The sequence below is a fragment of the Erinaceus europaeus genome, chromosome 4 (assembly GCF_950295315.1).
Source record: "Erinaceus europaeus chromosome 4, mEriEur2.1, whole genome shotgun sequence".
NCBI lineage: Eukaryota > Metazoa > Chordata > Mammalia > Eulipotyphla > Erinaceidae > Erinaceus > Erinaceus europaeus.
The window spans coordinates 30,082,753-30,102,412 of record NC_080165.1 but is presented as its reverse complement, the minus strand read 5'-3'; the positions used below and the strand labels follow the sequence as shown (position 1 = coordinate 30,102,412).

General features: G+C 37.5%; 1 protein-coding gene across 1 annotated transcript in view; it reads right to left on the bottom strand.

Moving 5' to 3' along the window:
• The window catches only part of GMDS (GDP-mannose 4,6-dehydratase), a 655,177-nt gene that overhangs the window by 376,951 nt on the left and 258,566 nt on the right, over positions 1 to 19,660 (bottom strand). The window contains exon 7 of the mRNA XM_060190785.1: positions 12,006 to 12,133. Within this exon, the coding sequence (XP_060046768.1) occupies positions 12,006 to 12,133 (128 nt within the window). The remainder of the gene's footprint in view (positions 1 to 12,005; positions 12,134 to 19,660) is intronic.

The window sequence follows — 19,660 nt, the reverse complement described above, 5'->3', positions numbered from 1 at the left end:
TTTGGATCCATCTACATATCAGATGCCAGGCTCAGAGAAAAAAAAACTATTACAGTCATGGGCCCTTAGGAATATAACTAATAGGCCTACCAGCTATCTACAAAACGGAGACCCCCCCCCCAAAAATCTTCATCTGCAATATACAAGCTTTCAGGTTTATGATTAGTCAACAATTCATTTGGCTTTATATGTTAACTCTTTTTTCAGCTACCAGGTTCTAAATGTTACCATGATACCAAACAGACTTCTCTGAGCAGACCAATGTGTCCTGGAACCCTACTTCCCCAGAGCCCTGCCCCACTAGGGAAAGAGAGAGAGAAACTGGGAGTATAGATCAACCTGCCAACACCTATGTTCAGCAGTGAAGCAATTACAGAAGCCAGACCTTCCACCTTCTGTACCCCATAGTGACCCTGGGTCCATACTCCCAGAGGGATAAAGAGTAGGAAAGATATATTGGAATATAATTAAAATAGGACTACTAGCTATCTACAAAACAGAGACACCCCCCCCCCCCAATCTTCATCTGAACTGTTCCGGCCTTTAAGTTCATGATTAGTCAACAATTTGTTAACTTTTTTTCCCAGGCCACCAGGTTCCAGATGCTAACATGATGCCAACCAGACTTCTCTAGACAGAGGACCCCAACAATGTGTCCTGGAGTCCTGCTTCCCCAGAACCCTGCCACATTAGGGAAAGAGAGACAGGCTGGGAGTATGAATTGAACTGCCAATGCCCACGTTCAGTGGGGAAGCAATTACAGAAGCCAGACCTTCCACCTTCTGCACCCCATAATGACCCTCATTCCATACTCCCAGAGGGATAAAGAATAGGAAAGCTATCAGGAGAGAGAATGGGATATGGAGTTCTGGTGGTGTAGTTGTAACCCTCTTATCCTATGTTTTTTGTCAGTATTTCCTTTATATAAATAAAAATTTAAAAAAAAAAATAGGGAAGCTATCAGGGGAGGGGATGGAATACATTCTGGTGGTGGGAATTGTGTGGAGTTGTACCCCCCTCTTATCCTATGGTTTTTGTCAGTGTTTCCTTTTTATAAATGAAAATTAAAAAAAAAGAAAAGGAAACGAAAGGCAGAGAGAGAAATGGGAGAAACGAGTGGGGGAGAATGTCAGCATTAGGAAAGATCCTACTGAAATGCTTAACTAAGCCAATCTAATTCATTGAGCCCACTAGACTGCGAACATCCCAGAGGTCTATATCATGCACAATTAAACAAGCAAACCGGTAATTCATTAGGGATAATTTTTAATAGATGACTCACTTGGCAGAGCCAGTCAATGATGCTTTGGTTTCCCAAAGGCTCAAGCAGATAGTTCACTACAATGAAGCTTTCAGCAGCCACTGACAAAAGGAAATGGAATTTAAACCACCTGAGCCACTTTTTCAAACTTATTTTGGTCTTTTTTTTTTTTTTTAAAGATAAGGATCAAGCAAAATGATTTCTGTTAAACCTGTATTTCCTGTCCAGAGCTGATATTCTTTGCAAATTATATCATTGTACAACTATTAATACTTGCTGCAGAGGAAGTCTCCTGTTTAGAATATGTGCCCTGTCCTTTAAACATGTGCTGCTTCAAATGTTTTACAGCTTTTTAATTCAACTTCTCTCTCTCTTTTTTTTTTTTTAACCAGAGCACTGTTCAACTCTGGCTTATGGTGGTGCGGGGGGATTGAATTTGGGACTTTGGAGCCTCAGAAATGAGAGTCTGTTTGCATAACCATTATGCTATCTACCCTCCACCCTCAACTTCTCTTATTAGTCTTTATTTTTGTCACAAAATGAATAGAGGTGCAGGCCCATCAGTTGTAAAGTGCTTGATTGTGATTTCCAGTGATACAGAGGATGTGTCAGATGGGCAGCCTTCAAAGTGTTGTGTGTTCAGAGGGTGGGGATGTCTTTAAAATTTCAGAAAAATGACTAGATACACTAAGAATTAATGTCTCCTCTGAAGAGTCAGTGGGACCAGGCTACCCACAGCTCAGCAAATGGTAGGGACTTTAAGGCAAGCCTATTCCTTTCAAAGTCAGTCTTTTCATATGGAAAATGGAAATAATGATTCCTGTTCCCCTTTCCATTGTCTGAGACATGTTGGGAGAGTCAAATTCAAAGATGCAAATGATAAAGTGCTACACAAACACAAGAGGATAAATTTCAGGTTTTTTTTTTTTTAAAAAAAAGGTCTGGTGGAGGCCCTTGGTATTTTGTTTTTGAACTTGAAATTCAAGATCCAGTGAAAATCAGCAAGTAATTCTTGACCTAAAGGAGACACAATAATAAGAAAAAAAAAAAAAAAAACCATATGAAACCATGGAGCCTCCTGGGATTCTGGTTTCTCACTGGCTAAGAAGAGGAGGGAGGGGCAGCTGCCCCACCCTGCATGAGTATTTGAATTGTGTGGCAGTGGTTACAGAATGGCTAGGAGGCAAGGTCATAGTAGTAACCTTCCAGGAATGCAACTTACCTCCCCCAGGCTCCACCCAAGCACCCACACACCATAGAGCCCTAGGGCTGATGCACCACTGGCTTAGTGACTCAAGCTGGAGGACAGACCTGGGAACTGAGATCTGCTCTAAACATGTGGCCATTGTTTGGCAAAGGGAGGATATGAAATTACACACTCAGAACCCAGGAAGATACTGTAGGATGCTTCTCTTGTCTTCAGACTGCATAAATTTCTACAAGCTACTATCAAATAACTCAGTATGAGAGTCTTCAAACTTTGTTGTCAATTTTAAAACAAAGACTGTTACTTCAAAAAAAAAAAAGGGACCTGCTCTTAGTGTGGGTTAAGGTTGTAGGCTGGTTAACTGAACAGAAAGAAGGGAAGAAATGGAAGAGTGGAAATACTTTAAAGCAACCAAATTTGTTGGAAATCACGTGTAGAAGAATCCTCTATCCAAGAAGTCTCTTGAAAGCTGGAAAGAGATACAATGACTCTCACACAAATAAAGAGGACTCTGGATGAGTCCTGATATTTTAATATATCAGTCATGTCAAGATATATTCTTTTAACTGAAAGCTACTTTGATGAAATTTAGATTTTTTGTTTTGTAAATAAGGACAATGTATCTTCTTTCTTTCTATTCTTTCCCATCTACTGAGAAAGACTTCTCTTAAACATTGGGGTAATGTCTAAGAATAATACAATCTAGAGAGAACTGGGAAACTTACCAGTGTGAGAACATATGGGCACTATTCAGTTTCCTTTATGGTCTGCATGCAACAAGAGAGAAAATTGCTTGAAAAGATTTTTCTGGAATCAGATAAGTCAATCAAAACTAAAAGTTAAATGTGTTAAGATCAATCATATTTATGGGGACTACTAAGTATAGAAATCAATTTTCTAATAGTAAGAAGAATTAGACATACTTCATATATATATATATATATATATATATATATATATATCCATTTTTATAAATTTCAGAAAGAAATAGATTCCATTTCCATTCAAGTACTTATTGGGCATCTTTCTATTTCAGGGTAATGGGAGGCATGATGAAGGACATTAAAGAAGAACAAAATTCTGGTTCTGGCTTCACAGAACTACTTTTAAAGATCACATAAGAAAACTAGTTACTTCATATCCACTGCTTACCTTTACAAAGGGGTGATTTTTATGCCCAGAGACCTCAATTTACTTAGATTCTATAACAAGTAATAGGCAGTAAAGATTTAAGCCCAGCTATTCTCTTTCTAATGTGAGAAAATAAATAGTAAAAGTGATTTCAAATATTTTATGTAACTGAGATGTAGTGGGGCAATTTCTGGTCTTTCACCAAGTGTTTTACTAATAGCGACCAAGTGAGTCTTAAATCAAGTGTAAAGACAGGTCTGCAAAAGAGTTCTCAAATTTGTCTTTAATTCTGCTTCTGTAAATTTGTACATGTGGATCAACTGGGCTTAATGAAAGCTAAGCCTATTCTTTTCTTGATCAAAATGAAAAGAATCTTAAAGTACCCTAAGGTCATCTATCTGGAATATACTTAGCTTGCTTGCATGACACAAATTTGGTGCCAACAGGATAAGTAGGATACTTTAAAAAATTTTTATTTATAAAATGGGAAATATGAACAAGACTGTAGGATAAGAGGGGTACATTTCCATACAATGCACACCCCCAGAGCTCCAGATCTGATCCCCTCCCCTGATAGCTTCCCTTTTCTTTATTCCTCTGGGAGTATGGACTCAGGATCATTATGGAGTGCAGAAGGTGGAAAGTCTTGTTTCACAATCATAGTCCTGGGAGGACCCACTAAAACAGACCAAGCTCTCTATCATAATGTTTTGCCTCAAGTTCAGACAAAATTGCTCAACTAAGCCAACAGTTATCTCAGCTACACTAAAGTCAACAAGTAGAAAAAGAAACTACAGACTTACAAATTGTAAATGACCCAAATACCCACAAAGGGGATAAAACTTCTTAGAAGAAAGAAGAGGGGGTAACTTTATGACGTAATTTCTATGGTCCTATGGTAGAGAAGAAACAAAAGGATTTCCTACCGTAAAGTAAAATATTGTGTTTGCTTTTGCGAAGACTCTATTGGGAAAATGTTTTATTTTTACTGTTTTTTTGTTGTGTGACTTTGAATATAAAGGCAAAATTCACACAAGTTCATATTTAGAGGCTCTCTCCAGTCAATCTGAGAATCTGGAGCTGGGTTCCTCAGAGAAAGGAACACTCAAGGGTCTGAAAAAGGTAGAGTAGGGCCAAGAGCCAGATTTTTGTGGGGAGAAAACACACAATTTTGGTAAGTGGTTTCAAATAATAATGCACAGATAAGCAGGATAAACTCAATTAGCACTTTTAAAATGGAAATTAAGTTGATATTTAGCTTGGGAGGATGGGAGATAGAAAGAGGGAGAGAAAGAGGGGAAGAGGATGATTAAGGGAGAAAGATAAATCATATATGTCTATGGACATAAAACACATGCAAATAACAGAAAGAAATACTTATTATACTTCTTGTTCTTTCAACATTCCTTAGTATAAAAAGCAAAGCACTGAATAATAAAAATGCATATATATGCATACACAGACATAATTTGTCTATTGGCAAAAATCACTAACTTTAGGTGATACCATTTGTTATGAGGCTATGACATCCATATCTCATGAATACTACTGTTATTAAACTTAAGTAGCCAGTTTTCATTTTGGGGGTGGAAGCGGATATAAAGTGGGAGAAACCTTGAAAGAAGAGAAGCACAACATGAAAGGTTGCTAAATGTGGCCTATGAAACAGAGGAGCCAATGGACAGAGTATGGCCTACCCAATAGGGTACAAGGAGCTAACTCAAGGAACTTCCTGGCACACTGGCAATATGAGTGAATGAATGTCATAATAATCTAAATGTAAAAAGAAGTGCTAAGACTTTGATTCTTGGAAATGGAAGCGCGGCTTTCTCAGGTGCTCAATCCACAGGGTTTAATGACACTTAGCATCAGTAGGTGTGAGCAAAGGGTGGAGTACACGCTCCTCCTTAATGTGGTTAATTGCTCCCTATTAGAAGGCAAATGAATTTACACAGTTTCATAATTCCTTTCCACAAGCACCAACTGCATATATAGCTCTATTCTTTATTCATTTGATCTACTCCCTCCATATATAAATGCTTACAAGCATTTTCTGGGAGCTCATTCTCTAATTTAAAGTCAGGTGCTCAATTTTATCCTTTTAAAATCTGAGAAGAAGGTCTACAGCTGATCCCACCCTCAGGTTTAACTGTAGATGAGAACTTGGTGAATAATAACTCCAGAAGGAATAGATGGGCAGTATTCACTCAAACAACAATTTCAATAAGATTTCTTACAGTTTCTCATCTCAAACCAATTTAAGAGCTGACCAAAAGGACACAAGGTAACTATGACTTCCTACATTTCTGTTAAGTTCATTTTAGATAACACAGATACAACAAACCATTCATATATATTATTGATGATATTGTATCAAGCAAATTTTCCTTTAACAAATCACAGAAAGTTGGGGCTGGGCAGTGCACATGTTATAATGTGCAAGAACCTGGGTTCAAGGTCCCAGTCCCAACCTGCAGTGGGGAAGCTTCACAAGTGTGAAGCAAGCTGCAAGTGTCTTTCTTTACTCTCTATCTCCCCTTCCCCTCTCAATATATCTCTGTCCTATCAAGTAAAGTAAACTAAATAGAACAAAAATCTCAAAGTTTAAGTGATTACCTTTTCCTTCCAGATGTTAATGGATTAAGACAATGCAAAATGCTAGCAGCAGACAGATAAGGAAGAAAGAATGAACTACAGTGTTCAGCTCTCTCAGTTCTGTCAGCGATCTACTTTCCTCACAGTAGGCTTTCACCAGGTCTCTACTATAAATTGAAAGTTAAAGGCTGTAATGAAGAAGAAACTCATATGGAAGGAAGCAAAGGGCAGAGAGTGATGGACACCATTTTCCTCAAACACACCCTTTGAGTCTTAACACAGTCAGTAAAGTAGGTTTAGGAGGTCTAACAGTTATTTCAGCCAAGCTATCATCATGATGCTCTCCTTCTGCTTCTTTTTTTTAAACATACATTTATTTTCATTTAAAAATTTTTGTATTAGAGATTCAGTACTGATTTACAAAACTACATGTCAACAGGGGTGTAATTCTATACCATTCCCAACACCAGAGTTCTGAATCCCAAGTCCCTCCATTGCAAACCACCACAGTTCTCCCAAGTTTGCAGACACGGAATGTCATCTCTACAACTACCTGTCTACATTTGTATATAATTGCCCCCTTTTCCTTCCAGGTCCAATCCTTTCTTCCCCTCCAAGCCACACATAACCCTATTACTACATCCAAATATCTCTCCCCTTTTTGCCCTCTCTCTCTGGGACCTGATGGTTTAGAACCCTCTTACCCTCTTCCTCTCATCACTTCTCCCCCACCGGAAGTATGGATCAAATTTGTTTTTGGGGTGCAGAAGGTAGGAGTTATGGCTTCTGTTAATTGCTTTTCTGCTGGATTTGGGCTTTGGAAGGTCAGTCCATACCCCCAGACTGGCCAGATTATCATATAGATATTTCTCTTCCTCTATCATGACAGGAATAGAATAGGAGAGAAGCTTAATTTATTGAAAAATGAAAATGTATCCAGAACACTACTAATGCTCTTAGTTGTCCTAACTTGAATACAAATTAATGGTGATGAGTATGAATTTTGGCATCTATTTTGGTATCTAATGAACTTAAACATGTGGCACCACTTCCAAACATGTGGCACCACTTCCCAGATCTGTACTTCAAATATTAATTTTTATATTTCGTTAATGGCCTGGGCCACAGTTATGGCCTCATTCTGCCCATTACTTTGGGTAAATATGGCAGTGGAGTATCTCTCAATTTCTTCATCCAAAAAAAAAAAAAAAATTAGGACATACTTTCTACCTTTTAGGAGTATTGTATGAATGATACAGAATAATGTGTACAATGTCCTCAGTAAAGTTTCCAGTACAGGGAGTCTATTTCTAAAAGTAACATTTTATTAATAATATGTGCTCCTTACCAACAAGAAAGAAGAAAAGGTATGCTAAGCATATGATAATAAAATTTGGATAAATTGCAAAAATTTCTTTCCTATTTTCATGTCCCTTGAATTGCCAATGGACCAGCAGAATTACTCAAGAACATATTCTTCAAGTCAACTGTTGGGAGTTAAACCTCATAATAAAACAATTATTATTTTTAAAACAATTATTATTATTATTATTTGATTGATTCCTGGAAAAATCTCAGATTTAGATCATGGTTATCATTAATTTATTTAAATATATGGCACCATTTCCCAACTCATACTGTAGATGTTAATCTTATTTTTCATGAAAGGAGAGCAAGGTTAAAACATTTGTAAACCCTTTTACTAAATTTGGTTATAACAATAACTACCTATTGCCTTCTTAAAGCCTAAGTCAGCAGGAACCTTCCTCTTTCTCTATAAAGCCCATAATTCTCCTAGGATGGGGCTCACTTTCCTGTAGGCTTTTCTTAATTCGTACCAATTGATAATGCATCTGATGATCCCAACCTAATCAATGCAGCCAGTACCACACCTCAGCATGTTTCACTTCAGACTGTGACTAGAGACATCAGGTTTGAAATGTCAACCCTTCAGCTTCATTACTCTGGTGAGACCTTTCCTAGCTCATAGGACCCCTTAATTCCATTTTCGGGTGGTGCACTTCTTAACAAAACCTCAAAACCTAGATAGACCGAGGCCCATGAGATAGGGCATATGTACACATGTATCTATAAGTTTGGGGAAAGTGAGAAAGTCGGGCAGTAGCGCAGCATGTCAAACACAGGTAGTGCAAAGCACAAGGACCAGTGTTAAGTATCCTGGTTCGAGCCCCTGATTCCCCACTTGCAGAGGAGTCGCTTTACAAGCGTTCAGTGAAGCAGGTCTACAAGTGTCTATCTTTCTCTCCCCCTCTCTGTCTTCCCCTCCTTTTTCCATTTCTCTCTGTCCTATCCAACAACGATGACATCAATAACAACAATAATAACTACAAAAAAGGGCAACAAAAGGGAATAAATATTTTTAAAAAAGCAGAAGTGCACAATAATTTGCAGTGAGACGATAAATGCAGCAAACAAGTAGGAAGACCTAAAAAGACACCATAAAGTACCTAATCAAATAGTTTCCACTTAGACGTAGATACCCTCCTCACCTATTTGCTATTAAACTTCCCTCATTCACTCCAAAGCTTACCTTGTCAAAGTAAGGACTACAAAAGCTGAATAAGGACAAAAGACTGGCATACATGATGACTCTTTCATCACTACCAGGCCACCCCTCATCTGGGGCCCTAGTCAGGGATTCCCACACAGACATGATGGGCCTAAACCTCTAATAGATCCCTCTTGCCACTGTCACTGGCCATCTTCATCAGGAACAAAATAACAGACCCCTTTATGGGCACCTATGGTACCTTGCCCTCAATGTGGATCAACAGTGGTAAGGACTGGTCCATTCTCTAAAGGGAGGTTGGACAACATACTCTACCTACCACCCAAAGAAGATGGGTCCTGAAATTAGTGTAGCCTGGAATGTTCCTAGCCTTGACCACAGAATGCGAGTTCAGACCAAAAGGGATGCAGAGGTTACATAGGCTCCTCCTGTGCTGACTATGGGCCCCAGATCAGATTGATGGGGTTTACAGTTAACAATATTTATATACTTTCCCCATATTTAGGAGCTACTCTCTTCTCTGATTCAGCTTTCTAATACTTTTTCCAACTATGACACCATCTCTCCAGACAATACCTTGGGTCCACCTGCATATCAGATGTCAGGCTCAGGCAAAAACTAGTCAAGTCATGGGCCCCTTGGAATATACCTAAAATAGACCTACTGCCTTTTACCAAAACAGAGATCCTAAATCATCTGCAGTATTTTTGCCTTTAGGTTCATGACTATTCAGCAATTTTTTCTCTTTATATTTTAACTTTTTTTCAGCCACCAGGCTCCAGATGCTACCATGATGTCAACCTGACTTCCATGGGCAGACGGCTGTACCAGTGTGTCCTGGAGCCCCACCTCCTCAGATCCCTGCCGCCCTAGGGAAAGAGAGAGACAGGCTGGGAATATGGATCGACCTGCCAACGCCCATGTTCAGCGGGGAAGCAATTAGAGAAGCCAGACCTTCCATCTTCTGCACCCCATAATGGCCCTGGGTCCATATTCCCAGACGGTTAAAGAATAGGAAAGCTATCAAGGGAGGGAACGGGATATGGATTTCTGGTTGTGGGAATTTTCAGAGTGAGAAAATGGCAAGCCATTTAAGTCCATTGAGCTCACAAAAGATTTTCTTGTTACTTATACTTTCATCCATTGACACTGGGCTTTTTGTATCTATTTTTAAAACATCTTTTTCGCCAGTCAAAAGTTTATGCATAGTTATTTCAGATCTATGGAAAAAACGGACACATAAAGAATAAGTAAAGCCAGGAATAAGCATAACTGTTTTGACATATTGTTTTCCTCACTATTATAATCTACTTCTGAGCTCCAATAAACATTTCATTTTTAGCACTGTGAAAAAACTCCAGCAAGATAGAATGAAATCACATTTACTTCTTTCCTGAATTTTGAGAAATCTAGTTTGGATAAAGAGAGATACCTATAAAAGCCTTTTTGATTTAAATTATGCAGCTATCTAGAAGGCTCTATGTCAAATAATTGTATTGAAAAAAACAATGTACTTACTTTCACAAAATGTGCCTCATATTTTTAAGTAGTTATAGCCACATAGTTAAACAAAAAGTTTTTGTTTCTGCTAACATCCCCTTCCTCTCACAATTTCTGAAAGTGTTATATAAAAGATATTTTAATGTAACTAACTATATATTCATGTACTACTGCAATAAAATTTATTTTTATTTTTGTAATTATAGCTTAGGAGAACATGTAAATGATACAGGTCTTGATAATTTAAAATCAGAATTTTTTTGTACATAGTTAAACAATATGGGTTATTGTAATATAAAATATTTTTAGTTATTATAGGTAAAAATAATAATACTAAAATAATATTAATAATATTAAAGTAATAAAATAATATTAAAGATAATAGCTAACTATGTTAACATTTTGAAAGGGTGCAAGATTCTTTTTAAATCACATCAATGAATAAGGAAGCCAGATCCGGTTTCCCAGAGAGAAATCATTAAGGACAGAAATAGTCTCCTGAGCACAGGAAATCTGTAAGCACCTAGACAAGGACAAGGAACTTAAAGGGAAAAAGACAATGTCACTAACATGCTCATTTGTGTCTAATCACAGAGCTAGAATATTTAAAATCGTATTAGTCAGAGCAAAGTGAACTGTAATCATTTGTTTGAAAAAAAAATCACACAATGTGTTTATCTATGTCTATATATCTTGATGTACCTATAGGTCCAAGAGGGAAAATCTGAAATTTCCTTTAAATTATCTAGTATTGTACCAGCAAAATAAGTCACTTAGATGCTGCTTTGCCACATACACAACCCAGGTCTGAGCTGAGCCCTACCACATTGATGGAAGCTTCAGTGCCATGGTCTCTTTCAAGTTCTTTCTGCCTCCCTGTTTCTAGCTAAGAAAAACTTAAAATGAAGGGGGAAAAAAAACTATTACTCAGCAATAGCTTCACTATTAATATCTCTGTCCACTTAACAGTATGTGAAAATCACACTTTTAACAAGTCTGCTGGGGAGAGGAACACAATGGTGCGCCAGATAAAGAACACAGGCAAGAGCCAGGTTTCAAGCCCCTGTCCCCATCCGCATAGGAAAAGCCTCACAAGCCGTGGAGCAGTGCTACAGGTGTCTTTCTCTCTTCCTCCTTACCTCTCCCTTTCTTCTTGATTTCTCTCTACCCAATAAATAAATAAACAAAATATTTTTAAAAGAAGTTTGATGGATACTTAGCAGAAAATCCACAAGTACCATAGGAATATTAACCTTAAGAGTCACTTAGAAAAAAAAAAAAAACAGAAAAAAAAGTCACTTAGTAGAATAATATAAATTAGAAGTTCTCTGATTATACAGATTGAAATCAGCTGGCATTTTTTTTTTAAAGGTCTGCAAATTAATGCTTTATGACAACAAAGGTTTTATACCTGTATTCGACAGGCAGGAGGGAGACTGTGCAAAAAAAAAAAAAATAGGGAGGAGAAAGAAATTTTAAAGAGCAAAGAAGAATGTCATCCAAATATTTTTTTCACTCTTCATCCAAACCACTAACACCTTCATTTTAAATTAAAAGAACATTTCTGAAAGATATTCAAATGTCGTTCAGTGCAATCCACATGCTCTATGGAACCACTAAGCTTTAAATTGGAAGTAGTCTGAATTTAAGTACATTGGCATTAGCAGTATTTTATATGCCAACACTTCTAGGTCATGCTTTTCCTCTAAAGGCCTGGCATTTCAAACACCAATTGATACAGGTATTTTTAAGAACATTTAGGAATATGAATCAGTTCCTACCTCTACATAGTCCTTGGCATGGCCCCAATCTCGTTTGGCATCTAGATTCCCCAAACTGAAACATTCCAGTTGTCCAAGGTAAATCTTAGCTACTGACCGGCTAATTTTCCGAGTAACAAAATTAGCTCCTAAAAAGAGACAAAACATGTATTATCAGAAGAGTATACTTGACACTTAACAGTTTCATGAACCAAACCCATTTTCAGCCTCTGGGCATTTCTTTCACTGTACCCTCCCTCCCCTTTACAATAATAATAAAAGAAAGAAGAAAAAAAGATCATTAACTGTCATTTAGACAAGTTAAGAAGGTCTAATTCCAAGTGTCACATCAACTCTACTCTCATAACAAACATTTTTCTTTGGGGGATGTCTTAACATTCCTAATTTGCTGCTGCAATATGTGACCTAGGCATGAGGCCAAAGAAAAGCTATCGGAATGCCAGTTTTTAAACAGAAAATTCAAAAGGGTTGTATAAAGGGAAATGCCAGAAAGGAAGACAGACATCTAAGACCACCCTGAATCTTTAAAGAACATAAACATCATATATTTCTATTAATAAAGCGGGGGGGGGGGTTCATGGGAAGAATTGCTTAGCTAACAAGATACAACTAATTAAAAAAAATCAGCCCAGAATTATATGTGGAATGCCAATAAATTATCACACTTATTTAGCAACCTGCATAGCAAACCAATTATCAGTTATGGCACTTCCAAGTTAAAAGTTTCTCTGTACAGTGTTTTTCTATAATCCCAACTTGCAATTTCATTTGAATGTCATCTGCACAAATGGGCTACCAAATTCTTACCAATCATTTTGACATAATTAGATGGAAGAAGTCATAAATTGAATAAAATCCCAGGTGCATGCCCCACCCCACCCCCACTACAAGGAGGGGCATACTCTATGTCTATTCCACCCTTTCCCACTCTGTCTTTGTTTCTGACCATATATATATATATATATACACATATGATATGAAAGAGGAAACATGGCCACTGTAAGTGGTAGCAGTATGTAGACATTAAGCCCCAGTGAGAACCCTGGGGCAAAGATAAAATAGATCACAAAGAAAGACAACATTAAAAGTCATTTTTGAGACTAAATTTTATCCAAGCCCCTTTTACCTATTTAAGGTAGACCATGCCATGCTTAATTCTTAAGGAAAGGATATATATAAGGGCTAGTCAGTAATAGTCTCATATAGTTTAGGTAGATCACTATCATGACTTATCAAATTTCAATAGCTCTGCTTTGTTCTCTTGCAGATGAGGTAGGGAGGTGGATGTTATGACGAAAGCTTCTGGCATCTAAAAAGACTGGCACAAGAATAAGGGGAATTTTTCTAAATAGGTTTTCTAAAATTTGGCAAGAATATAGCCTAGAGCAAGTTCAAACATATACTACATTCACTTACCACACAGACTTGGGTATTTAAACTAATGTCATATAATTAGACAACAATACAATGGAACTTGCAGAGAAATTCAAATTTCTGATTTCTCTGAGTAGTTCACAGAGTACAAGTAGTAAGAATATAAGAAATCCAGAGGCTGGGTGGTGGCACACCTGGTTGAGTGCACATATTGCAGTGTGCAAAAACCTGGGTTCCAGCCTTCCGTCCCTACCTACATGGGGAAAGTTTCTCAAGTGGTAAAGCAATACTATAGGTGTCCCTCTATCTCTCTCCCTCTCTGTCTCTCCCCTCTCAATTTCTGGCTGGCTGTATCCAATTAATAAATAAATATAATAAAACATTTAAAAATAAAAAAAAAGAAATCCAAAGCACTAATTTGCCATACCAATTTATAAGTCACATAGATCTTTTAGAAAAATAACATTTCAGGGGGACTGCAGGAAGATGGTGGACTGAGAAGCTGCTAGCGGCTGAGCTCCGGCCACATCTGGAAATGGTTCCAGATGCCACCAGGATGCTGGCCAGGCTTCCCTGGATTGAAGACCCCACCTGGAGCTCAGCTTCCCCAGAGACACACCTTACTAGGGAAAGAGAGAGGCAGACTGGGAGTATGGACCGACCAGTCAATGCCCATGTTCAGCGGGGAAGCAATTACAGAAGCCAGACCTTCTACCTTCTGCAACCCTCAATGACCTTGGGTCCATGCTCCCAGAGGGCTAGAGAATGGGAAAGCTATCATGGGAGGGGGTGGGTTATGGAGATTGGGTGGTGGGAATTGTGTGGAGTTGTACCCCTCCTACCTTATGGTTTTGTTCATTAATCCTTTCTTAAATAAAAAATTTAAAAAAAAAAGAAAAATAACATTTCAAAATGAACATTAGACAAGTCCTTATAAATCTATTACCAGCTATCAAACTTCTCTTTTCTATTGACTTGAAACAAAATTAAGTTCAAAACTAAATTTAGAATTCTTAATGTAAATTTTTCTATATTATGGTTAGCACGATACTACCACCCTAGAGACAATTATATACACCAGTGATAACAAATCATTAGAGGAAGTTCCTAACAAAGTAGTGCAGGTCATTCTATTTACTAGTTAGCTAATGTTAAGAAATTCACTAGAAGCATGTGAACATATGTGATCTATTTATGCCCTGCATTTACTGTTTATTTTTTCAATCAGTATTAACTAAGCACCTGCCAAGTGAGCATTGAATTGGGTATCCATTATGAAGTTGAAGTCCCTAATCTTATCACACAGAGAGGGAAAGATGGACAAACATATCCAAGTTACATGTTCCTCATACATTCAAGGTATATATTCTACCTGCTGAGTTACCTCCACAGGTTACAAGCCTTTCTCTTTAAACCCTTACTGTACCTCCAAAATAACCACAAAGTACACTTCTAATGATTGTGATTGCTTTTAGGAGTGTGAAACATTTTAGATGCATCAACTCACTTAATTTTTAGAGCAACCCACATACTAAGAATTTACTACTTCCAATTTGTGAATGAAGAAACTTGAGATTCCAAAGAAACTATTTAAATTAACCTTTTTTTTTTTTTTAATAGATCTAGTTCTGGAGTCTGTATGACTACACAAACTCAGGCTCTCCCCTAACCAGGGCTTAGAATGGCCTGATAGGAACTATGGAAACTTTGTTATCTGGATCTAAAAGTTGCCTTGAATTATTAGTCAAATTTATTTGAAAATTGTAAGTAAAGGTTTAATCAATGTTGTTATTATTTATACAGTTTTATTGAGGCATACTTTATATACCACTAAATTCAATCACTTAAAATGTAGAATTCATTGTTTTTAGTATATCCACAGGGCTGTGTGGCCAGTAAAATTGAGAACATTTTTATCTTTGAGAGGTGGGATGGTTGGGCCACAGAACGTTGCTGATGGATGTTGTATGGAACTAAACATTGTTTAGTGCTCTGATTCACTATTAATCTTATCACCCACTATTAAGCACAAGTAAAAAATAAAAAAAAAGTTTGATGAATTTCAATTCATTATGATGATGTACGATTGCCTTCCCCCAGTCTCCAACAGATACAATTTTAACATTCATAGATGAATGAATTTTTCAGAGAAGAAAAACACATACACCATTAACGCCACTACCACCAACACAATCGAAGTTTTCCCCCCAAGACCATGGCATTTCCACATGATCCTCAGTGACTCTACCCAGGTAGGCTATCTCTTCAGACCCTAGTACGTCATATACAAGAATGTTTTATCTAACCCAAAGCCATGAAGATTTTCTGTTTTTAGTGAATTAAATGGATTCTGGTCATACTTTTAGGACTTTGATTTATTTTTATATGATGTTATTAAAGGGTCCAATTTAATCATTTGCATCAGATCTGCATCTAGTTTACTAGTACAACTTTTTGAAAAGATTATTCTCTCCCCCTGTGAACTGCATTAGCCCCTTTTGTTAAAAAAAAAAAAAAAACAATTCACTATAAATGTGAGCTTATTTCTGACTTTCAACTCTAATCTATTTAGCTAACCTTATCATACCATCACACTTGTTTCCCTTTCTTTCTTTCTTTCTTTCTTTCTTTCTTTCTTTCTTTCTTTCTTTCTTTCTTTCTTTTTTTTTGGCTCTAGGGTTATCACTGGGGTTCCGTGCCTGCACTTCGAATCCACTGCTCCTGGCAGCCATTTTTTCCATTTTGTTGTTATTATTGCTGTTATTCCTGTCCTTGTTGTTAGATGGGACAGAGAAATGGAGAAAGGAGGGGAAGACAGAGAGGGGGAGAGAAAGACACCTGCTTCACTGCCTGTGCTGTGAAGTGATTCCCTTGCAGGTGGGGAGCCGGGGGTTCAAACCAGTACAGTTCAAACCATACTTGCGCTTTGCGCCATGTGCACGTAACCCGGTGTGCCACCGCCTGGCCCCTAGTATCACACATTTTTAATAACAATAGCTTTGTGGTATTTTTTTTTTTTTTTTTGCCTTCAGGGTTATCACTGGATGCTCGGTGCCTGCACTATGAATTATGGCCATTTTTTCGAACAGGATAGAGAGAAACTAAGAGGGGAAGGGAAGACAGAAAGGGAGAGAGGAAGGCACTTGTAGGCCTGAGTCAGTGCTTGTGAAGTGTTCCCCAAGCAGGTGGGACCAGGGGCTGGAACCGGGAATCCTTGTGTAGGTCCTTGAGCTTCCTAATATATGAGCTCAACCTGGTGTGCCGTGCCCAGCCCCTGTGGTAAGTTTTAAAATAAGTGTCAGTTTTCCAACTTTGTCCTTTGTAAAGATTTTCTTTTTTTTAAATTTTTCTCAATTTCCTGAATTCCCATGTGAATTTTAGGACCAGCAAAAGCTCACCTGAGCAGTGTGCCTCCTTTATCAAATGCTTAACCCAGGTCTGCGCTTGACCCCTCCCACACCGGAGGAAGCTTTCAGTGCTTTGTGCCTGTCCACCTCCGTGTCTCTTCTTTATCTAAAAAAAAGTCAGCCTAGAATGGCAAAGCTACAGAGGCAACACAAACAAAGAAAAGCCTCCATATGAAATTTTAGGGTCAGCTTATTGTTTTTAAAAGCCAACTAAGTTTTTTGTATAGTAAATGAGGCACTGGGGAATGAACCTAAGGTCTTGCACAAGTAAGGCATTACTAAACAGACTCCCCAGTTCAATCTTTTTTATTCTGTATCCTCAGAGAAGAAAAAGAAAGAAAGCAATAAAGGAAGAAAGAAAGAGAGAGAGAAAGGGGGGGAGAGGGAGAGAAAGGCAGGGAGGGAGGGAGGAGAAGACAGAGAGAGATGAGAGAAGGAGAAAGATAAAGGCACTGCTTTCACCAGCCAAGGAGTTCCCTTTGGTGCAGTCATTGGTGCTATTATGCAGTAAAGGAGTCCAGTCTAGGGGCTCACACACAGTAAGGCATGTGCTCTATCTGCTAAACTATTTCCAGGCTCCTAGGATTTTTATTGCAATTATGATTCTATAGATCCATCTGGAGAATACTGCTGCCTTAATAATGTTACATTCTCAAATTCATGAACAAAATGATACCTTTCCATTTATTTGGGGTTTTACAAATTTCCTTCGATAACATTTTAGTTTCCAAAGATTAAATTTTGCAGTTTTTTCCCTCTCTAGTGATATTGTCAATGGAACTGTTTTATTAATTTCATTTATATATTCATTTTAATTGTTGTTGTTACTATATGCTTCACAAGTCAATTCTTAGAAAAGGCTTAAACTGACTTTTCAAAAACTTGCCCTTTTCACTTTTACTTCCCATCACACAACACAGCTGCTTTTAAGAATCACGTAAAATCATTTTGGAAGAGGGTTGAGGTCTTAAAAGTTCCTTTGCATGATTATCCTAAATGTGTAAGTGAAGAAGGAAAAGCAGAGACTCTGAACTTGTGTCCTGGTCAAAATTAAGCCCTTATCTTGAGAACCCTGTCTCCTTTGTTCCCACCTCCTGTTGTTTTCACTCACTGACAGTGCTATTGAGGAGACGCCCCTCCTCAGATTATCACGTGAATTCAGTGGTCGTGGATTATACTACACAGAGATAAACGAACTCCTATAGCTATTTTAAATACACATTTAATCCTGAAGACCTTTAAGGTTAAAGGCCTTATTCAAGAAATGAATAAATCCAAATGAACTGAATCCTAAAACTGAATCCTAAAACCAGCGGTTAGCTACAGATTGTGTTACTTTACACAAACCATTTATCAGTTCTGAAGTTGCCCACTAATGTAGATAAACAGTGTTGCAGGATGAAATCATTACTGAAATATAAAGAATTAATATCATCATTCAGATCTTGTTTGGAAAACAGGTTTAATATAGTATTTACCATGCAGGTTTGAAAATTCAAGTGAAAAAATCTGATATGATTAGCAAATTATCAATAAGACCTGGCTACTATTATAACAATTACATTATAACATTAATGATATTTATAACTAACCCATCATAAAAATTCCAGATTTTTGGTGGTCTGGCAATGGCACACTGGGTTAAGCGCACATAGTAGGAAGCGTTAGGACCTGTGTGAGGTTCCTGGTTCTAGTCCCCAGCTCCCCATCTGCCTGGGGGGGTGGTCACTTCACAGGCAGTGAGGCCGGTATGCAGTCTTCTTTCTCATCCCCTCTCTATCTTCCCCTCCCTTCTCAATTTTTCTCTGTCCTATCCACCACCTGGCCCCTAGTAAAAAAGAAAACATGGTCACCAGAAGCAGTGGATTCATAATGTAGGCACCAAGCCCCAGTGATAACCCTGGAGTCAAAAAAAAAAAAAAAAAAAACAGATTACTTAATTCCTTTATTATGTTTTTTTAATTTTCTGATTTTGAAAGTTGATGATTGAGAATATTTCTAAATAAATATTCAAAGAAGGGCATGTGGACTCACACTGAAAGTACTAATAAATCAAAGTAATCACTGTAATTTTGCAAAATAAACTCACTAACATAGGAAAACTTAAGTACCCACATAAATATATACTCACAAAAGATCACTTGAAAAAAGGTTTTTAGTCCACATATTAAAGATGAAAAGTCACAAGTTATTTTTTCTATAATTGATAGAATAGAACAATTTTGTTTTCAGCAGTAAAGCAAACAGAAGCAACTGTCATATAGGAAAAATAAGATATGTCAGAGGAAATAACATGACTGCTTATTTAAATTCAAACTGAGTTTCTGAGAAGTGCCCCAGATTGCATATATTTGGATAAATTATGTTAAAACAGGAATTAAGCTTTGCTTTATTAATTTATTATCATTCTATGGATATGTCTCTATCTTTTGAGAGTACAATAGTCAAATAGACTCTGCAGCTATAAAAGATGGATTTAAAGGTGATAAAATAAATATATGCTCTTTTTATATTGTTTACTTACTTCTGATAAAAGAGAGATACAGATACAGAGGGAGAGAAAGAGACACACACAGAGGGAAAGAGAGAGACACACATGGAGGGAAAGAAAGGGAGAGAAAGAAAGAGAAAGAGAAAGAGAAAGAGGAAGAGAAGAGGAAGAGGAAGAGGAAGAGGAAGAGAAAGAGAAAGAGAAAGAGAAAGAGAGGAGGAGGAAGAGAAAGAAAAGTAAACAAGAGTACTGATCAGCTCTGGCAAATGCTGGTGCTATAGACTGAACCAGAGTCTCAGACTTGAAAATTATTCTCATAACCATTATGCTATCTCCCCAGCCACCTGCTCTGTTTTAACTACAAGTTTCCCTCTAATAATCTG